We start from the raw sequence: 21,361 nt of genomic DNA, 5'->3' as shown, positions 1-21,361 counted from the left end.
AGAAGTGCATCAGTGTTTAGGCAGGAGCTCCCAAGACAACTCTGCATAAGCTATTGCAAGCGATGCATGCATCTTCCCCTCCGAATACCACTCTCCTCCCCACTTGGGAATACTATTTCCAGAGATGGTAGTGGAGTCTGACTAGAGACTCTGAAGTTTGCACATTTGTTTCATCACTGAAAGCCACTGACAGGAGTGTTTACAGGGAGAGAGGAGGCTGGTTAGAGAGCCCCATTGACCATATGGATCTTACCAGCTGTGCAGCCAAGACACTGGAGAACTCGCTGTTCATGGCGTATGGAAGTGCAGTCTGTGCTCTTGAACCGTATGTAGTCTGAAATCTCTTTTTGATTTCATTCAGGAAATTGAAAGCTCTGGAACGTTCAAAGTTCTAAAAGTAAAAACAAAAACATTCACCCCAGGCAGATAACTGCAAGTCACCTAACTTTGTTCTAGTTAGGAAACTGTTTAGTAAGCTGTGGGAAGGTGGCCTACAGAAAAACTTACAAGAGATGTAGCCATTTAGAGACACCACCCCCTTTTATCAAATATGAACAACCACGCTGCACATAACCCTGCCAAAGCCGTGCTACCCTTTTCTCTTAATCTGTTAAGAGCAGTCACTTTTTAAAATATCAGTCTGTTTCTCCCTGGAAACTCAAGTAACACCTGAATACTCACTGGAATCAGGCATACATACAAAGCTCAATAGCAACAAGCCTGTGCTTCATTTTCCTTTTAAGGGGAAACACAAAGACAAAGGATTTCACAGCCTTTGTTTATAAGCTCTGCCCTGGACAGTGGAAGAAGGTAAGTGTACTGTAGTAATGACTAGGGAAAGTTGCTTCAGGGAGGCTGCAGAGTGAGTCACCTGATCCCTGTAAGTTTTATTGTCTTGGTCCTGCTGGGAAAGCAGAGTGAAACTTACTAACCTCCCCTCCGGCCCAGGTTTTCACTTACAACTAGAAAGCAGGCTCACATCATTGCTGCAAGAAGAATGAGTAAGAAAGAAGTTGGGGTGGTGGAAAGGATACTGTCACCTCTCCCCTCCCCTCCCCACCCACACAAACACAACAGCTGGATGCTGTGGTAGATTAAACACAAGTATTTTAACTTTGTCTCTAAATACAGGGGCCCATGTTTGAGTTACACCAGGATAAATAGGCAGGAATGCCGCCCACTGCAGAAAATCGTACCTTGGATTTGTGCCCATGATTGATTTTCATGAATATGCACTGACAGAAAAAAGCTAATATTTGCAGAGTGTATGCATAATAGCTTTATCCAAAATACTTACATCATCTGTGATACAGAGGTATATAATCCGGTCTTGGCAGATGTAATGAAACAGATAACTGCAAAAAGGAAAAAAAAACAGCCAATCATATTTAGAGCTGCCCACAAGATCCCAGGAACTCCTGAAGAAGAGCCCAATGTCTGATCTGCCAGACACACAAGGGCCACCGCATACAATGCTGCAGGCTCGATCACAGCATGTTTCTGCTGGGACCTTTGTAGCCTGCACAGAATTAAAGAGAACAACTATGGGCTACATGTTGGTATTCTAGTAGCCATGTGTGGCTCACAGCCTACACTTTGGGCATCCCTAGATTAACAGCCACATAAAGCAATGCCTAGCTGCAGATGTATTAAAGTTACACATTGTACCAATCATTTGGTATAACAAGGTAAAACCATCAAGGGGCTTCCCATAGATAAGATTCAATATGACATCAGCCCAAATATACAGAAAACAATCATGCCTACCAAAGTAAGCCAACACAAATTCCTTGAAAACGTATAGCTAGGTATCCACACAATAATTTGCTTCATTAGTTTCAATCGTAAACTCTTCAGGCCAGGGTCTCGCTTTAATGCAGTGCTTACACTCTGATTGGGCCATCTGCGTGCTACCACAACACAAGTTGCATCAGTAACCTAATTAATGTTTTGGTAAACCAATTCCAAATGCATATGAGCCACAAGCCTCAATCAACTGCCTAGGCAAGCAGAGCTCTCTGGCGATCAGCATCCTCAAACTACTACACTGCAATTAATTGTGCAACTCCTTGGAAAGAGTGAGCAGCCACATTGCTTTACGTGTTGCATTCCTCCTTAATTTTTCCATTTGTACCTAGACTGATACACTGAAGCAAGCCGCATGTTCCGCATTATTAAACACTTGTAATGAGTACAACAGCAGTGTTCTTCACAGGTTTTAAAAACACATCATAGGAATACTTTTGAATTATTATATAGCCTCTTTCATCTGAGGATGTAAAACACAATTGACAAGCATTTAATTAAGCGTCACAACATTCCAGTGAGATGCAGTTTACCTAGCACAATTTGTCCACTTCTGCCCACCTCCGTGTTTGCACGCACACACTCTCAGACTCCCACTAGGAGCTCTGGACAGGTTTAAGATTTTTACTGGGGAGGTTTTGAGCCCTACAAGCCCAACCCACCCCCCAAAAGAGGAATGAGCCTCGTCCCTTCGATGTCAGAAGGCTCCATTCTGGCAGCAGCAGAGAATGGACAGTATCAGGCAGTCCAGATGCTGGACAGCACTAGGTAGGGACTCCTGGAACTATAAAGTGTTTGCTTCAGTAGGGGTGCAGCAAGCTCAGGTATTCACCCCTACAATTCTGCATTAAGGGGGCACACCAGGCTCCAGTTATTTCCTCTCCCAGAGGCCCAAGACTTGCAGGCAGGGGATGAAGAGCATTCCCAAGTCTCCCTGTCTCGGGGGGGCCAGGACACTGGGCAGAAACACCCCAAAGATTCTACAAGCAGTGGAAAGGCTGAGTGAAAAGCAACTGCCTAAGCTCTGAATCCTGAGCCCTCTCCTCGGATCACACCAGCTGCCTGCTCAGGTGACCTCAACTGCCATAGCTGGACAGAAACTGAACTGCATCTTCCAGCCTTTCCACCCCAGGCCCCCATCTTTGCTTTCTACCAGGGGAGGGAAGGAATTGCCTGCTCCTGAGTAGCAGAGCAGGCCTGATTGAAGAATTTTTTTAACACAAGTAATGAAGACACCCCACCTTCCAAACGCTCTTCTGAAGTAGGTGTATGGAATTCTACCCTCTCTGCTCATCTCCTTCCCCTGTGGATCAAGAGCAGGACAGAGTTGTTCCAACCTAAAGGGTGATTTTCCTGGTTTCTCCCAGAAGCTGGGAATGGGTGAGGGACTGGATCACTTGATGATTACTTGTTCTGTTCATTCCCTTTGCAGCACCTGGCACTGGCCACTGTCAGAAGACAGGACACTGGCCTAGGTGGACCACTGGTCTGACCCAGTGTGGCCCTTCTTATGGACATACAAACACTGCAGAGTTAGATTGCTAGGAGGGAGCCCTTGCAATTTTAGCTGGGGAGGCAGTTTCATACCGAATATAGAGCATGCCTAGTCCCAGTGCTGCCCCAAACACCAAGCCTGCACTGGGCATTGTTCTACTGCAGCAGTTTAGAAGGTTTGGGAAATGCAGTTCATCCCATTCAAGCAAAGTGTTTAATAAAGCAATAATCGTCCTTGCCCCAGTTACAGGTGCCCATCCTCCAGCTGATGTCTTCTTTCAGTTCCAAGATTAGCTCCCTCAAGGCCTGGGGTGTACCTGCCCATCGCATGTTACATGGAATCCAGAGCACATTTGGGAAGCAGCCATGTCTGCTAGTAATCACTATCGCTTATCTGAATGCCCTGCACAGCAGAGACAGACTAAGAGCCAAGAATTTAGCCCAATTAGCCTGCCTCAAATACACTAATGGAGGCACTGCTAGCCAGCTGCCTAGTTTGATCTTAAGGAGACACGCAAGATTGAAGTAAGGAATGTGAGCTGTCCTCAAGATTGAGGTTTAGTATTTTTGTATAATACCGGGCATTGCTGGTCACCTGGCCCCAGCGGGTGGCAGAGAAACATGTTAGAGGAGGAGACATTTTGGTCTCTCGAGCTCTCTCTTGCAATCCATCTACAAGACACCATCAAGACAGACTGCCCATAGGAGGGGAGGAGGAGCCTGGCTGAAGGAGGTGAGAACCATCTAAAGACCGAAAGGCTACTGAAGTGTTAAGTTTAGTTTAGAATGTGATTTGCTTTCGATTCAATCTAACATATTCCTCCGGCTTATAATCACTTAAAATCTTTCTGTACTTAATACATTTGTTTGTTTTATCTAACACAGTGAATGTGGTTTGGGTGTGTGTAGAGACTTCATTTAGAGTGAGAGCTGGTGCATACCAATTTCTTTGATAAATTGATGGACAATGAGTTTGCAGAGTGCAGTGGGCAGCACTGAACTCTGTAAGACAGAAGTTCCTACGGTTGCATCTTGGACTGGGGGCGTTTGCTGGAGGTCATTCTATTGCATAGTCCCGTTAGTAGCTGGCTGGAAGCGCTCACTCATTAAATCAGGAACTGCTTGCTTCCAGGATGCTGTGCATGGGCTGACTCAGGAGTGGGGTAGTTCACACTGCAGGGGCAAGTGTAAGACGGTGCCTGGGAGTGAGGCATTGGGGTGACAGCTATACACCAGTCCAGATTGCAGAGGGGAACATCAGAGACCCAAAATCAAAATTGCACCTAGCCAGTAGCACCCTTCTTGTCTCTCCTATTCCTGAAAACTATTTCTAGGGACCTCCAATGAATCTCAGACTCCAAATTTAAAGATCCTTCTAGCCATACCACAAAATAATACCAACTTCAGTGGTGTCTTAGAGGGACCAGTCTCCAAGAACTGCCTGAGGAAGGAGACCTCTTAAAGGTATCAGTAGCAGAGAAGCATCAGCAGTCAGTACACCAAACCTGATGCCCTTAAACTCTGCATAACTGCAAGTGCAGCCCAGGGCACACCATGTCCAGCATGGTTTGAAAGCTGAGCATGGTTTGAAAGCTGAGCAATTGATTTATCTCACCAGGGGATGTCATAATCCAGCCAGTTCTCAGAGTTTCACAGAGCATTTGTGACTTGAATTTTTAGCATAAGAAATGATCAGAGAGCAGGTGGATGGGAGCAATGCACTTCTCAGGTCTTAATATATCATAAATAGCAATGGCCCAAACCCAGTTTTCCCCGCAACAAGTCCCGTGTCTCTCCCTCCTCCACAACCCCAGAAAACAGAGCATACTCACTTTCCATGTGAGTAGGTGAGTTTGTTGTTCTCCGAGGGTATCTTCGCCAGGATTTGCTCCGTCACTTCCAGGAAGTTCCCTCCACACCAGGCATGTTTGGCAAGGATGGTCGTGCCCCTGGCAACAACCGCAAACAGGATGGCCATGGCTTCACGCTAGCTAGAGACACCACACACACAGGATTAGGGGCTAGTAACATTTCCTCTACAGAGCCCTCTAAGCAGAGCACAGTAATGCCATCTTAACAGCACCACTCAGTCTTTGGCGTGGGGGTAGGGAAGGAGTAAGACTGCTCAATATTTCTACTGGATGCCACTATCTACAGCCCATCTTTCTTCCCCTTCCCTCGGCACTGCTCAATATAATAGGTAGAATTATGTTGACTTCTCTCTACAACTCCTGTTTGTCCCATGATTCAAGAACTGCATCAATGTGCAGTTAACTGCCTTTCCAACCCCCTCACTTGCAAAGTGCTTTGATTTACAGAGTTTGCTTCTAGGTAACTAAGTTTTCAATTCTCACAGAAGCATGACAGTTTTCACATTTCACTTCCATTTCCCAATTTAGCATTGCCTGGCAGTCGGGGATCAGCACTCAGAGCCCATTGCACAAAGACACGCTACATACAATGGAAAGACCATCTCAGACTGTAAGCTGTTTGGGACAAAGTGTCTCCTAACAGACAAGGAGACCACACTGTCAGCAGCACGACTATGCTTATTGTACCAAGAGTGGTCACAACACACAAAGGCTTTCAAAATTAGATTGAATGTTCCTCAGACTGCATCCCATGGTTGGGAAGGTGGGGGAAGGGGAGGAAGGATACATGGTTAGGCTCACATCCCATGAATATATCAAATTCAGCATGCAGCAGGGATTAAGTGTCTTGAGTGACTGTGGCTATGCTGAACCTAACAAGACAGTAGAGAAATACTTGTTAGCTTGAGGCACTGGGCTATGCTAATCAGCACATTAGTCTGCTGTCAGGGACCCAAGATTTAAAAGGTGAAACCCCATGTTGAAGTGCGGCAGTGACATCTGCTCAGATGGTTTCTCTGACCAGCCAAGTACAGTACGTCCTTAAGCATCTTTTCTTTTTCTCTTTTTAAAGCAGATGTAGTGGGAACTCTTCCTGACCCTGCAAGGGAACCTACTAGTTTTCACTTTCCACTTGGAGAGTCCCAATGTCATCCATCTTATGCTCAGCTACTGAAGCAGGCCCTGTGGGCATCTCCATGGATTTGAACTTGTGTAGCATGGCTGTCAGGGTCCCAGAACTGTGTGCTGAAGTGACCAGAAAAACTCTCAGTGCAAATGGAGGGATGGCTGGAAAGTGAGGTTTGAGAGTGCCAAGCGATCTAATGCCTGTTCAGACTGGAAGCAGGATTGTGCTAGTTTCCCTGGTTTTACTGCTTTCTTTTCAATGGGCTGAGGTGTTTTATTCTAGGCATAGACTGCAAAAGGCCAAGAAAAGGCATCAAATCACAGCACTTTCAGCACTAGCCTCCTTGCCCTTGCAGCATCTCATCATCGAGAAGGATTGTTGTGATAACTGGGCCTACAAATTGACCCTAATTGTGAGATCAGCTGTAAAAAGTGATTGAAAGTTCATAAAAAAGTCACGATAACCTACAAGAAGTGATGGGAAAGGTTCAAGAGAGACACAGAAGCCTACAAATCAAAGAGGCCTACGGATACAATTCCAGGACTTGTAAACAAGAACAGTGAGATACCAGAAATCAATGGCTGACAACTGGTGAGTCAGAACTCAGACCTAGTCGGTAAGCAGAATAATGAAGGGATGGAGTATTCTCCCATCACTCTCTTTGGGGCGGGTCCTGAAAAGAAAAGTCTTTTTGGGGAAAATTGGAAGGCTACCACAGCACAGGCTGACTGAAAAAAGGGGAAAAAGCAAACTTCACCATCATGGCTTCCACCCCCACCGTCTCCTGGGCCCCCTACACCGTCTTCATCCTAACCCCAAGAGATGTCCTGACCTGACCAGGCCAGACAGAGGACATCACTATGTCCACCTCTACCAACTGCAGCCAAATCCCAGCTACCACCTGGGAAGTGAGAGCGGTACAGTGGATGAGTGGTTAAGGTGCTCAACTACAATCCCCAAAGTTGGGCTTTTCAGCCTCACTTGATCTCACACTGAAAGGCCATCTCCAGTTCCACAGCAGCCAAATGGGCTCCTGATCCAGCAGGCTAGGGAAGTCAAAGGCAGTTGGATGTGATGCTTTAACCATGTCAATCCCATGAGCCTTTGGCTTGGGGGAAATCTTGACCTGGGATGTAAGACTGTCACCCACTGTACCCCCTTCCCCCAAGTTCTTTTTCTTCCCCTCTATTTCTTTTCTTTCTCTTTTTCCTTCTGCCTAATAACAGTCTGGCTTGGCCAGCCAAGACTGTATATTTTGCAAGTCTGTGAGCAGACAGGCAGATAAATGCAATGATCTAAACAGTCTGATGCTGGTACAAGTTTGCCAGGTCTTGGAGTAGCTGATCAGACAGTGTGCGGTGGCTGTGTTTTTCAGTAGTGAGGTTTCCAAAGAGTTAACACCAGAGAAAGCAGCTGCATTTTCTATTTTTACTGTTCTTTTCTCTTTTGTCTTGGGTGTGTTTGTTTTGTTGTGTCTTTTAGGAAATTAGACTGGACTTTAACAACTCCTCCAGCCCATCTCAGCTAACTTCCCTTTTTCCCAAAAAGAACTGTTATCTTGGATACCATCTAAAAGATGCTCAAATATGGCTTTCCCCCCCCTTTCTAAAGGCTCTCTAGAGCTCAAGGGAAAGGGAACAAAAATTATTGTTAAAATGAAACCTTATTTAATACTTTACATACATTTCAAATGTTTTAACTGTTTTCCTTCTCCCCACCTTTAATAAAAGTATGTTCAATGGTGTGCTTGCCATGATACAAAGCAGGCTGAGATCTCTGTATACCAAACCCCAAACCTGTTTAAACTGTTTAACGGTTGACAGTTTCAGGTTCATATTAATACCTTTAACTCTTTGGGCCCACATATCACATCTCAGTTAATACAACAGGACTCCCTCTTCAGCAGGAAAATGACCCATTCCTGACAATAGCTGTCAGTGCCAGATTCCCACCAAAAGCATTAAGGACTATTGGTTTTGTCCTTTCTGAATTATGTACAGCATCGTCACAGGAAACAAGCACTGAAACATGGTACCAACAGCTATTTACAGCAAGACCAATTCCCTACAAAGAGCTACTGAGACTTGAAATGACTCTGTGCAATCAAGAACCACATCAGTGTCTGTCATAGGTCACAGCAGGGACAGAATCACCAACATGACATGCCCTTCAGCAACCTCTTCTTGGCCAGCACTTTTCCCACCATGTGCAGAGTCATTATGTATGAAAATAGGAGAACATGAACATACAGAGAAAGTAGCAAGCACCAGACCATGAAGCAGCCTTTAACTTTTGGACACAGAAAGCATGTTCAGAAAGGACTATCACCACCTTTCTATCCAGCCAACCCCATAAAATTACTTTTTTATACTTAATGTGCACATGCACATCAGCTTATATTGATGCTCATTATTTGTGATGCCCCCCCAAAATCAAGGTCCCACTGTGCCAGCCACTGTACACACAGAGATACAGTTCTGCCCCCAATGATCATACTCGCTGAATTTCACTTCAAATTAGATTGCAAGTATGCCAATAGTCGGCAAATGGGAAGGCAGAAATAAAAGCAACGGTACTAAGACCAGAGTGCTACACAGGGTGGCTATTGCACAACTTAGTGGTTCGAAATCGGATAGTGTTTATCTCATTGTATTAAAGCGTGCCGAGTGAAATCAGCTAACTCGTGATGGCATCACAAGAAATATATCTTGAGGAGGTATTTGAAGAATAGGATAGTGGGTCTATGGGTTAAGTCAGAAATTGCATTCCATGGTGAAAGTCAGCGAAGACAGCACAGACACATTTGTGGGAGCAGACAGACAGGTGTTCAAGCTTGCAGCACTGGCAAAGTCAATGTGATAGCAGACAAGAGCAGATAAGCAGGAGAGCAGAGCAATGAGAGATTTTTGTGCATTCTGGGCTGCTGAAGTGGACTCAGAGGACGAGGGCAAATCAGATATGCTTTGTAAATCAAGTCCCAGAGAATACACCTGGAGGGCAAGGGGGCTTTGCATCAATGAAATCCCAGAGGAGGGACAGTGTCCCACACTCACTTTCCCTGAGCCTCTTATATGAAAACAGAGTGATAAGCAATGCAGGGTGAAGGGCACTCGAGCATTCATCAGCCAGTCACAGCACTATTTCACTCCAGTGCTCTCAGGTTCATCGAATTTGCCTCTTTCACTTCCCTCTTGGCCTATAATAGGCAATCTTCAGACTCAAATTAATGGCCCTTTGGCCTCAATGACTGCTAAAGGTGGAGGGCAGGTCTTACTCTGATGACTCAAAGCATAACTAATCCATGTCTCTGGAGGAACGCAACTTGATACACGTTTACTGGCTGCACTTGTGTCTTCCTTGCTTCTTTAAGCTGTGCTGATGGGCTCTCCTCTTCCACACCCCACTTTTATGTCAAAGTGCTTGTATTTGGCTGAGTCACTCCCACCCGTCAGTCTTACTTGTCGGAGGGGACAACCTGGTTAGGACATAAATCTAGGCTTAAGCAGTAGGACTGACATCCCATAGAAACACTTTAATTAAGCCTGTTTTACAGCTTCCTTCTCCCTGTATCAGTGCCACAGTCAGCTCCCTATTGGCTCCTCAGCACTAGCCCCACAATCTGCATATCAGCCAGCAAGTCTTGCTGCTTATCCTCAGTGCGCTGCTGGTTTGTCTACCTACACAGCGTTTGAATGCTGCTCTCTCAGCATGCACAGTTCTCATCTCTGGCTTGGAAGCAAAAGGCTAGCCAAAGACGACAAAGCAAATAGAAAAATGTCACCAAATAAATGTGCTTTCCATCATCTTTGTAGAGCTATTTTCCCCAATATCATAGATCGGATCTCTGTGCTGGCATGCAAGGTTCACTCTTACCCTTTATTACTATAAAGAAATAAGACTCTTCTCTCACTACTTCACCCATCTTCTCTACCGGAACTGCATTTTTTTTTTTTTTTTTAAATTAAAAGGAGTCCAGGAGAAAATGTAGGAGAAAAAGCTTTGTTTAATAAGGTTCCCTAAAGGCTGAGTACTGTCACGATCCCTTAATAGATTATTGCTTTTTTCCTCTACGGAGGGCAGATTAATTGGCTTCTGTACAACAGAAGTTCACGATTCCTTTGCATAATGAAACAGACATTTATGAAATGGAAGCCCTTCTCAACCCCCCCTCAAAAAAAAAAAAAAGAAGAAAAAAAAAGAAGAACCACAGAGCATTTCATTTGTGATTAGCACAGGGGACAGACTAAGAGTCAAGATTCATGGGTTGTATTGCTGGTCATTCTATCAATTCATGCCTTGACTTTCTGTCTTCGCTTCAGCAGGTCCATATCTCCCACTGCCCTCCCACATCTGTACAATGACTATACTATCTGTTTCACAGAAGAGATAGTAAATTACAGAGAAAGGACTACAGATGATCAACCAGAGCAGATGGCTCAAAAGGGGTTTTAAGCATGTTTCCAAGGCGTCCCCATCAGCTTTTCTGCTGTTTGAGCCATATCTGATAGTAAAATCCTGCAGTGACCTACTTCCACTAACCTACAGACACTTAGGAAAGCAGCTTTAGAAGCCTGACCACAACGATCTATTGCTTCTTCCTGCCAGTATCTGAAAGCCTGCCTGCTGTAGCCAGACCTTGTGTGGTATAACGTGGCAGCACATTAGACCAATACAAAAGAACTACTACTTACTCCTTCCCTTCAACAATCTCAGAGACCGGAGATCTAAAGAAATCTAGGTCCATAAACTTGCCAGTTTGCAAGGGAGTGCATCGCTGTAGTCTGGTCAGGCAGAAGTGCCCTTAAATGTCTTGAGACAGACCCTTCTGGAAGAGACGTTGCCTTGACCTCTTCCTGATCAAATTTCAAACTCGGGCAAGTTAGGCTTTCTTTACACTACAGTTTTGTTGAAAAAAAAAAAAAAAAGTCAGCTTTCATTGACCAAACCGTGGAGATGTACACATTGAAATGCACTTCCCACCGATATAACTCTCCTCCTATGCTGACAAAATAAAACCACCTCGACGAGCGGCACAGAGCTTTCTGTGACAGAGTGACACAGCGTCAGCGTAGGCACCATGCTTGGTTATGTCGCCCTAAATGGCATTGTGGGACACCTCCCTGGAGGCCATCACGACCGCTCTGGTCAGCAGTTTGAACTCTGCTGAAGGTACACAGGTATGAGCCCGTCCCCCATTTAAAGGTCTGAGAATTTTTTTAATTCCTCTTCTGGTATACTCGGCATACACAAGTCACACAGCATCATGCCAGCTGTACGCACCAGACACTATCCCACATGGAGCCCATCAGAGCTGTTGGATCTGCTGAATATATGGAAATAGTAGGCTATGCAGTTGCAGCTTCGCACCAGCTGGAGGAATTTTTATACCTATGAGCTGATTGCAGCTGGCATGCAAGAGAAGGGGCATGAGAGGGACACTCAGCGGTGTTGTGTGAAAAATCAAGGAGCTGAGGCAGGTGTACCAGAAGGCAAGGGAGGCCAACTGGCACTTCTCTAAGGAGCTCCACTGCCCAACCTCCAACACCAAGAGCCCCGGGGACACTTTGCAGGGACTAGAGGTAATAGCCAGCGGATTCAACCCAGACGAGGAGCTGGAGGAGGGGAGCTGGAGGATGATGTGGAGCACACAGCAGGGTCGCCCAATGAGTCAGGACCTCTTTTCCGCTCTGCAGGGGTCCAGCCAGTCCCAGCAGTCAGTCTGTGGCATGCATGATGCAGGAGAAAGGAGCTTTGGTAAGTGCTCATTTTGCTTTGAGACTACACGGCGAGCAGATTGAACTCCCGTGTACTGTGTTATATGATACAGGAGGGATAAGAAACAAATTAAGAACAGAGCCTGTCCATCTATGCAGCAGGGGTGCAGTGGAAAGTTTGTTAGGGTACACAGGGATATCCCACGAATCCTCCACAGAGATTTCTAGGAAACTTTCCTGTCGGTATTCTGCAATCCTCTGTTGAAGGTTCTTTGGCAGAGCTGCCTTGTTTCTCCATCCACTGTAGGAAACTTTGCTGCGCCATACAGCAATTATTTCTGCAAGGACCAGAGCAGCACACAGGCAAGCAGCATACGGAGCTGGTCTGAAGCCACATGTATGCAGGAGATGCACCCTTGCATCCTGGGTTACCCTTAAGAGTAAGATATTGGGTTCGACTGCCCTAGCCTAGTGAAAAGGATACCAGTGTTCAGAATAGGTTCCCTAGCTGCTTATAGAAAACACCTTTGCAAACCACCCTTTGTCCCATCTTCCCCATTCTCCCTGCCCACAAACTCACCCTATTTGGGACTCACGCTGCCTTACCTGCGTGCTGGCAAGGAACAGTGAGAAATAGGTGAGTGTAACTTTTGTGATTCACGGCTGTGACTGCACACACAATACCATCTCTGTTCATTGTTTTACTTTGCCTTCTGCAGATGTGCCCTTGAGGCCCCACTTCTCCACACTGGCAGTGTGCCTCCGACAGCTAAAGCGCAGACGCAGGAGGAATAAGAAGGAGATTTTCACAAAGTGCTGCAGCCAACAGATGCTGCACATAGTGAAACAAGAGCATGGAGGGAGACAATCAACTAGAGACTCAGGCAGGATAGCCAGGAAAGGACACAGGGGCAGGAGCAGATGATAAAGCTCCTGGAGGGCCAGACATGTTGAAGTCCCTCATTAACCTTTAATCTGAGCATATCCATTCCAGATCGCAACCGCCCCCTCCCCACAGAACTCCATGCCCTCCCCAAACTTCCTCACCATATTCCTCGTGCATTCCTGGTCCCCCACAGTATCCTGTGTACTTCACGCTTAGGGACTGGTTTCCCAATGAAAGCTGGGAGTTACACCCAGCTGTAAGAGCCCTAACCATGAGACTGTTCTTTATCACATTCCCTGGTTGACCAAAAGTTTGAGTTTGATCCTATTATTAAACTTGAGCTTTTCGCAAATAAAGACTCATTTAATTTCAAATACATACATATCTCAGTGCTAACACTGAAATACAATACCTATAGGTAGGAATATTTGCTCCTTGCAATTAGCGCTTAGGAAGCAAACACTACAGGATAATTCAAGGTGGCAAGTAAACATTGCCTGGCCCAAAAAAGACATTATTGGGAATCATTGTCCAAATGCTCCTTCAAAGCCTCCATGATTCAAATAGCCTCCCACTGCACCCCTCTAATTGCCCTTGTATCTGACTGCTCCATCAGCAGCAGCCAATCGATCTGCCTCAGCAGTTCACCCCCAGGGAAATTTTTCCCCCTTTGATTCACAAATATTATGGAGAGTGCAGCAGGCTGCAATAACCATGGGAATATTTTCCCCATTAAGGTCTAGCCAGCCAAAAAGACAGTGCCAGCATGCTTTTAATCGCCCCAAGGCACATTTAATGATCATTTCACACCTGCTGAGCCTGTTGTTGAAGTGCTGCCTGCTGTATCCAGGTTCCCGGTGTAATGCTCCATGAGCCACAAGAGCAAGGGGTAGGCGGCGTCTCCCAGGATCACTTTGGGTATTTCCACATCCCGCATTGGAATCTTCTGCTCTGGAAAGAAATTTCCAGGGTGCAGCTTTCTATACAGTACAGCGTTCCAAAAGATGCGTGCATCATGCACCTTTCCAAACCATCCTGCATTGATGTCAGTGAAACAGCCTTGGTGATCCACCAGCACCTGCGTGACCATGGAGAAGTAGCCCTTTCAGTTGTTGTACTCCGTCGCAAGATGGTCAGGAGCCAAAATTGGAATGAGTTCCATCTATTGCCCTGCCACAGTTAGGGAATCCCATTGCCTCAAAGCCATCAATTATTTCCTGCACATTACCAAGAGTCACAAACCTTCATAGCAGAAGGCAATTAACACCCACAGTGGACTTTCCAACTCCAAATTGATTCACAAATGACCGGTAGCAGTCTGGAGTGGTTCCACACAGCAATCGCCACGCACTTTTCCATAGTGAGGGCAGCTCTCATTTTGGTGTCCTTGCACCACAGTGCTGGGGCAAGTTTCGCGCACAGTTCCAGGAAGGTGGATTTGTGCATCTGAAAGTTCTGCAGCCACTGCTCATCATCCCATACATGCGTCACGATGCAATGCCACCACTCAGTGCTTGTTTCCCGGGCCCAGTACCGATCATCCACCATGGCAAGCTGTTGAGTAAATGCCAGCAGCAATCTTGAATTATTTGTCTCCACGGCAGACAGGTTCATCACCACAATGGTCAGCAGTTCAGGATCCAAATGAAGTTGGAAGCCCATGGAATGATGGGACAGAAATAACTGGTTCACGGGATGGTGAGCACATCCCCATGATGCACCACAATCCATTCCCATAGCTCTCAGCAGCAGAAGGTGATGAGTTGCACAGTGGGATAGCTACCCACAATGCAACCCTCTTTCTGTCAATGCAAGAGCCATGACTGTGGACGCGCTCAGATGACAAAGGAGCGATGTGTGGATGTGCTCAACCGATGTTATTAAACTGACTTACAAGTGTCGACATAACTTAAGTCACCTTAACTCCGTATAGTAGACATGGCCTTAGGTCGCTAGCTCAGTTTAGGTCATTTCTCATCCACCATTATAGAGAAGTTCTGCAGACACGCCCATTACGCTACACTGCAGCTTTTGCAGAACACTGGCGTAGGGAAGGAGACCAGACCAGAAGAGGCGACCAGATTGCCTCCTCTGGTCTGGGAAAGCCCAAATCTATGGATCTTCAGGGCACATTGCTGGGCAAGTTTCTTTTTGAGGTCTAGGGAATTAAAGTATTAAGAACCTCATACAGCAAGAATTCAGCCTAAGTGCAACCAGACACGGTTGAGCACATCAGTCAAAAAAATACCAAATAAATACCTCCCGCCATTATTCTGAGGCTGGAAAAGTGTTTAGATCACAAGACACCTCTATCTATTGTTATGCTGTGCTCACCTGGGATGATTTTAGAGCTAAGCACATCACAGGACTAAATAAACCATAGAATCACAGAAAGTAGGGCTGGGAGGGACCTCTAGAAATTATCCAGTCCACCCCCCCACCCCCCACCCCACACACACAGAGGCAGGGCCAAGTTAAACACCTGTCCAGGATGGTCTAGGTTGTGTCCAACCTGTTCATAAAAACATCCAATGATGGGGATTCCAAAAAACCCTCAAACCCTCCCTTGGAAGCTTATTCTAGAACTTAATTACTTAATTAGAAAGTTTTTCACCACTTGGAATCTTCCAGTAGGAAACCACCACCTTTACCTATCTAAAGCCTAAACGGAAAAGCCAAAACTAGACTTGATCCAAAACAACTGCATCTCTGAACAAGCAAATTTATTGGGGCTTAATACTCTCATGAGAGGCAGGAGCAGACTAGGATTCCTTACTGTGATCTTGAAAGAGCAAACATGGCTGCAGAACCACAGCTTGCTCCACCCCATTATACAGCAAGCAGCTGTCTCTACTAGTGTCTAATGAGATTACGGCTAGAGTACAAGCAATGCTTCCTCAGCATAAGCCAAGAATCCACTTAGACAGGAGATTTACTGGCCAGCAGCTACTCCTGACTGACTTGTGACATGTCCTTGGGCAAGTCACCTAACCTCTGTGTCTGCTTCCTCACTTGGAAAAAAATAGGGCTGACCAGAAGGTATAATTCATGTTTGTAAAACACGTTATGCTCTTGGATGAAAGGTGCTGCACAGGTGAGAGTATTATTTCCTTTCCACCTCCCTCTTACACTTTCAGGACTCCTTCCAGATGAAAAGGAGGCCTCCTTTAGAGCCTGTCAACACTCCTCCTTAATGTACCTCAAGAAATGGCATGAGACACTGCATCCTTTCCCCATCTCTGGCTGAAGATGTGAACTGCGCCTGCAGTAGAAGAGGATAAGGACTCAAGCCCGAGTCTCCCACACTGCAGTGCACAGCCACCACTGAGGCACAACAGGTCACTGGGTAAGAGATGCGTTGTGTGTAACAGGAGACTGTCACTGCTTGATACAAGCACTAGGTTAATAACTAGGACAAAACCCCACAACTAAGCCTCTTGAGTCAGGTGAGTAAAAAGATCAAGAGGGACCAAACTTTTAGTGTGGCAGCCATCTAAGAAATGGAGCAGACACAAAGGACTATTCATAGCAGAGCTAGCTAAAAGGGTCAGTGACCAATTCTTGACTGCCAGGAACTTCTTAATACACTTTCCTCAGGCCTGCAAAGTCTTACTCAAATGTGAGAACACCTCTCATTGTGGATTTGTTGTAAAGCAGCCTTGGGAATAAAGATTTTGCAGTGTTTTGATGAGACACTTTAAAAATCTGCGTAATTTTAAAAACTCCCTCATTAAACTGTGATCACAGTTTAACAGGCCGTTTATTGACAGCAGCCACAGGAGGATTCATTTGGGGTACATCTATTCTAGATATTTGTTAGGAGCTACAAATTACAATTGTGTTTAAGAAAGCCTAGAAAGTCTTCCTCTTTCCCTGCACTGGCAGGGAGGTGAGCTAGATGACCTAGTAGGCCCCAATCCTAGAAGTTTATTTTAAAAAACTTCAAAAATCTTTGCTCCCTCCTTAGGTGTCCATGAAACTGATTAAAAGCCAGCTGGAATGGAATACTACATTGCAACTCTCCTCAACTGAAATGTCTGGTAACATCTCTCCCCCAGCCTCCAATGAAAGTTACTTGTGCTATTCCTAAATGCTAAAGTTAAAGAGGTTCCACCCTTATAATGGGGGGAAGGAGGAGTAAGGCATCAATCCCTTAAGAATTAGGCTTTGAATATTTAATCTATAAAATATGTACCCCTCATAATCTAAGCATATGTACAGTAATTAGAAACATAAAATTTAGAAATAACCAAGCTGTACAAAACCAACTCAAAACTTCCTGGAAGAAAATCTGGACTTACTTAGACAGTTTATTTAGAAAAAGCCTGAGTGATTAAACAGGCCTTGCAAGACATTCAAGGGTGAAACTGCTAGCCCATGAGGGGGGAGAAGGAATGATGGATAAATTACAGAGTTGAAGGCCTCCTTCAAGACAACTGCCCGATTTCAAATCTGGGGTTTCTTAGCAAGAATCTCAACTGATTTCAACTGTGAGGTGATGGGTAGAGGAAAGGCTGTCTGCAGAATAATCCAAGCCCAAACTGTATAGCACCTTGTAGATCAAAATCAACATCTTGAAGCATGCCCAGAAACAAGTTAGTAACCAGTACAGTCAAAATACAGATGCAATATACTGCAAATGCAAGAAAACCAGTAAGTAAACAGGTTGCTGCACTTTGCGTTAGCTGAAGTTTCCCAGTAATATTTGAGAGAAGACCTAAGAAAATGAATTACAGTAACTCAATCAGGAGGTGAGGAAGAGGAAAGAAAAATCATGGGACACTGTACAGTTTCAGTGTTTTACAATTTGGAGTTTCCTACTTATGCAGTCAAGTATCCCAGAATGCACTACAGAGCTTGGCATCTTTGGATGAGATGAAAAACAAAAGAATTTGCAGGCCCATCCTGAAGGCCTAGGCCACAGATAAGTGCTGAGCTGCCATCTGAGAGACTTGAGTTTGTTTGCTCATTCTTCATGCTTGCAGGGATCGGTACAGAGATAGCGCAATTGTGTCTCATCACTCAACAGTACTGACCCCACCTCACTAAGGAGAACGCCACAGTCTTCCTTGACTAGAAGATTGTGGCTACAGCTCAGAGCTGGAAGAGTGAGCAGAAATAAGGGAATTATCATAAGCAAAGTAGGAAAATGCAGTCTAGTTTAAATTACTATAAAATCGGTACACAACTGGCTGAAAAACCACACTCAGAGACTAATTATCAATGGTTTACTGTCAAACAGAGGGTGTATCTTGTGGGGTCAGTCCTGGGTCTGGTACTATTCAGAATTTTCATTAATGACTTCAGTAATGGAGTGGAGAGTATATTTATAAAATCTGCAGATGATACCAAGCTGAGAGGGTTGCAAGCACTTTGGAAGACAGGATTAGAATTCAAGATGACCCTGACAAACTGAAAAATCAGTCTGAAATCAACAAGATGAAACTCAATAACAAGTGTGAAGTACTTCACTTAGGAAGAAAAAATCAAATGCACAACTACAAAATTAGAATAACTGAGTAGGTACTAGTACTGTAAAAAACACATAGGGGTTATAGAGGAGCACAACTTGAATGAGAGTCCACAATGTGATGCAGTTGCAAAAATGACAGATATTCTGTGGTTTACTAACAGGAGTGTAAGACACAGGATGTAACTGTCCCTGCTCTACTCAGCATTAGTGAAGCCTCACGTGGAGTATTGTGTCCAGTTCTGGGCACCTCTCTTTAAGAGGAAAGTGGACAAACTGAAGAGAGTTCAGAGGACAGCAGCAACAGTAATCAAAGTTTTAGAAAACTTGACCTATGAGGAAAGTTAAAAACCTGGGAATGTTTAGTCTTGAGAAAAGAAGACTGAAAGGGACCCGATAACAGTCTTCAAATCTGTTAAGAGCGGTTATAAAAAGAACTGTAATTAACTGTTCTCCGAAGCAGGACAAGTAGCAATGGACTTAATCTGAAGCCAGGGAGGTTTAGACTAGATATTAGGAAAAACATTCTACAGGTAGTTAGGCTCTGGAATAGGCTTTCAAGGGAGGCTGTGGAATCCCCATCATTGGAGGCTTTTAAGAACAGGTTGGCCAAACACCTGTCAGGGATGGTTTAGGTTTACTTGGTCCTGCCTCAGTGCAGGGGGCTGGACTAGATAATCTCTAGAGCAGCAGTTCCCAACCTGTGGTCCACAGACCCCTGGTGGTCTGCGAGGCTACTACAGGGATTCCGCAGAAAAGAAAACACAACAACATCCTCATCAAGGAAATGTACAATTTCAAATAAAACTAGTAGCATGCGGTGGTCTGCGAAATGTTTGGAGGTTGAAAAGGGGTCCACACACTCAAGAACATTGAGAACTGCTGCTCTAGAGGTCTCTTCTAGCCCTAGATTGCAATGATTCTATTTGTTTATAGTGGCTCAAAAAGAGCCACAAGGAACACAGAAGACAATCCATTCCCCATCACTGTGTTTGGAAATCTAAGGTCACCACAAAAACTGTTTCCTCCAAATCAGATTCAGTACAGACAGTGCATAGTACGTGTTGTCCTATCCCGTTAACAAAACTAGTATGAGCAACATTTGTATCAAAAGACTATAGATACCTTCTTGACTTCTATACTGAATATTTAAACTTCATGATTCAGCAGAAAGTGAGCCAAACTTCCTTTTAGCTCTCTCATTTTCATTAATTTAAAATGAGGAAAAGTTTTATTCTATCCTCAAAAGCTTTTAGCTCATTTTGACCTGACAGGTGTCCCTTTAAAGATATTCGTACCATTAACAACACCTTACAGTAAAACAAATGTAAAAATACTTTTCTCTACTTAGGATGTTTATATTTTGCATCTCTCACACAAAAGCTGCCGTGATTGATCAAACCAGTGTCCCATCTAGTCAAGCAGTCAGTACAATATGTTTCACAGAAAAGTGAAAGAAACTCCATAACAGACAATTATGGAATAACCAGCACCTAAAGGAAATGTCTTCCTAACCCATCATTTAGCATTTGATGTATGTTCTTGAACATAAAGGTTTACAACTGTTCTACTTCCCCCACCCAGCAAATATAATTGTAGATTTTCTCATTATCCATTAGTGTCTCTAATCCTTATTTTGAATCCAACGGCCTAAATTATATATAGTGTCATTGAATTCCAGAGACTAAAGTAGACTGGTCTGTTTCACTTCCCATACCAGATCAATTTTACTCTCAGGTTCTCATGCACAGACACAACCTTACGTAGTTCAGGCTCCTTAAATACAAGCCAAGAAATTTCCCACTGAAATTTTTGTTAAGTGTCACTGTAATGTTTCTATTGTTCTTGAGTTCTGTGAAACCTTGATTTTACTGAACCCAAGTTCGAGGCCTCCCACATTCTGCACCCCCAGAAATCTTTTAATGTTAGAAGTTGTAAGGAATCAATCTAATTCATTAACTAGTTTCCCATCAAAGTCAGCCTTCATTCTACTCTCCAACTCCTTTTGCATAAAAGCCCACAAGCAAAGTCACAGGACTTCCACAGCCTTCTGGTTTTAGCACGTGAGTGGAAGCCAGAACATGTTACTCAATGTGACCAGCCAAGACAGCAGAAAAACCAGCAAACTTAGTTTTCCCTTTTGTAATTAGAAAATAGTTATTCTCTTCCCCACCCCCTCCACATTTAAAGCTAATTTGGTTTCACAATTGTCTTTGTCTCTAACAAGAGATTATACAACCCTCAACGACACAACAACAGTGTTCAAAAGCCTGCCATAAAGCTTTCATCAAGATCATCTATTTTCCCTCCTGCTCACCTCTACTTCTCCATAGCAGCTCTCCTTACAAAAGGGACAGCTTTTGCTGTAGAAAGTCTCTCCCTCTCCTCCCACTCTTTAAAGAGACACTGTCAGTTTAGGCCAAAATGCTTAGATTTGTATAAGCAGAATATTAGGACCTGTTTTGAGGACTGGCGTTAAATGCCCTTCTGAGCGTTTACAAGCTCAGCAATACAGCTTTCACCTATGTACCAGAATCTGAAAGTGAAACCAACAATCTTGCCCAAGAGAAGAGAAATGCAGTAAATAAACAAGATAAAACTAGGAAACTGAACAAACAACACGGACAGGCAGGGTTAAAGGAGATGTTTAGAGTGCTTCCAGACTGCAACTTCAAGGGTCCTATGGGAGGCAAGTCCGCAAGGCTGCAATGTCTCTCTAGGTGAAGCTTCCAGGAGACACCCCACAGGTGTACAGACAGCAGCCACTACGTTTGGACACCACCTCCCCCCTTGTTCCACGGCGCAGTAGCTACTAACAAATGTTTCTGCACAATGAGACTTCAAAGTCCCTAGCTCTGCCCTGGGCTCCAGCACCTCTCCTTGGGAGTAACTCCCACTCCTCCTACCTCCCCCGCCCTGCTCTCCCCTCCTCCTACCTCTAGTCCCCCACTGCGGCCCACATCCCCTCTTTCTGCTTTATTGATCCCACACCCC

At 44.7% G+C, this 21,361-nt stretch overlaps 1 protein-coding gene across 1 annotated transcript in view; it reads right to left on the bottom strand.

Moving 5' to 3' along the window:
* VAMP7 (vesicle associated membrane protein 7) overlaps nucleotides 1-21,361 on the bottom strand; it is a 32,526-nt gene that overhangs the window by 10,668 nt on the left and 497 nt on the right. Inside the window, exons 2-4 of the mRNA XM_067548566.1 lie at nucleotides 5,133-5,291; nucleotides 1,298-1,355; nucleotides 254-391 (exon numbers count right to left, since the gene is read on the bottom strand). Of these exons, the coding sequence (XP_067404667.1) occupies nucleotides 254-391; nucleotides 1,298-1,355; nucleotides 5,133-5,278 (342 nt within the window). The 5' untranslated portion in view covers nucleotides 5,279-5,291. The remainder of the gene's footprint in view (nucleotides 1-253; nucleotides 392-1,297; nucleotides 1,356-5,132; nucleotides 5,292-21,361) is intronic.

The sequence above is a fragment of the Emydura macquarii genome, unplaced genomic scaffold (assembly GCF_026122565.2).
Source record: "Emydura macquarii macquarii isolate MOO-44397 ecotype Brisbane River unplaced genomic scaffold, CSIRO-AGI_Emac_v2 contig_1253, whole genome shotgun sequence".
In the NCBI taxonomy this organism is placed as follows: domain Eukaryota; kingdom Metazoa; phylum Chordata; order Testudines; family Chelidae; genus Emydura; species Emydura macquarii.
Note: the sequence above shows the minus strand (reverse complement) of the source record. Positions and strands in the feature narration are given on the sequence as shown.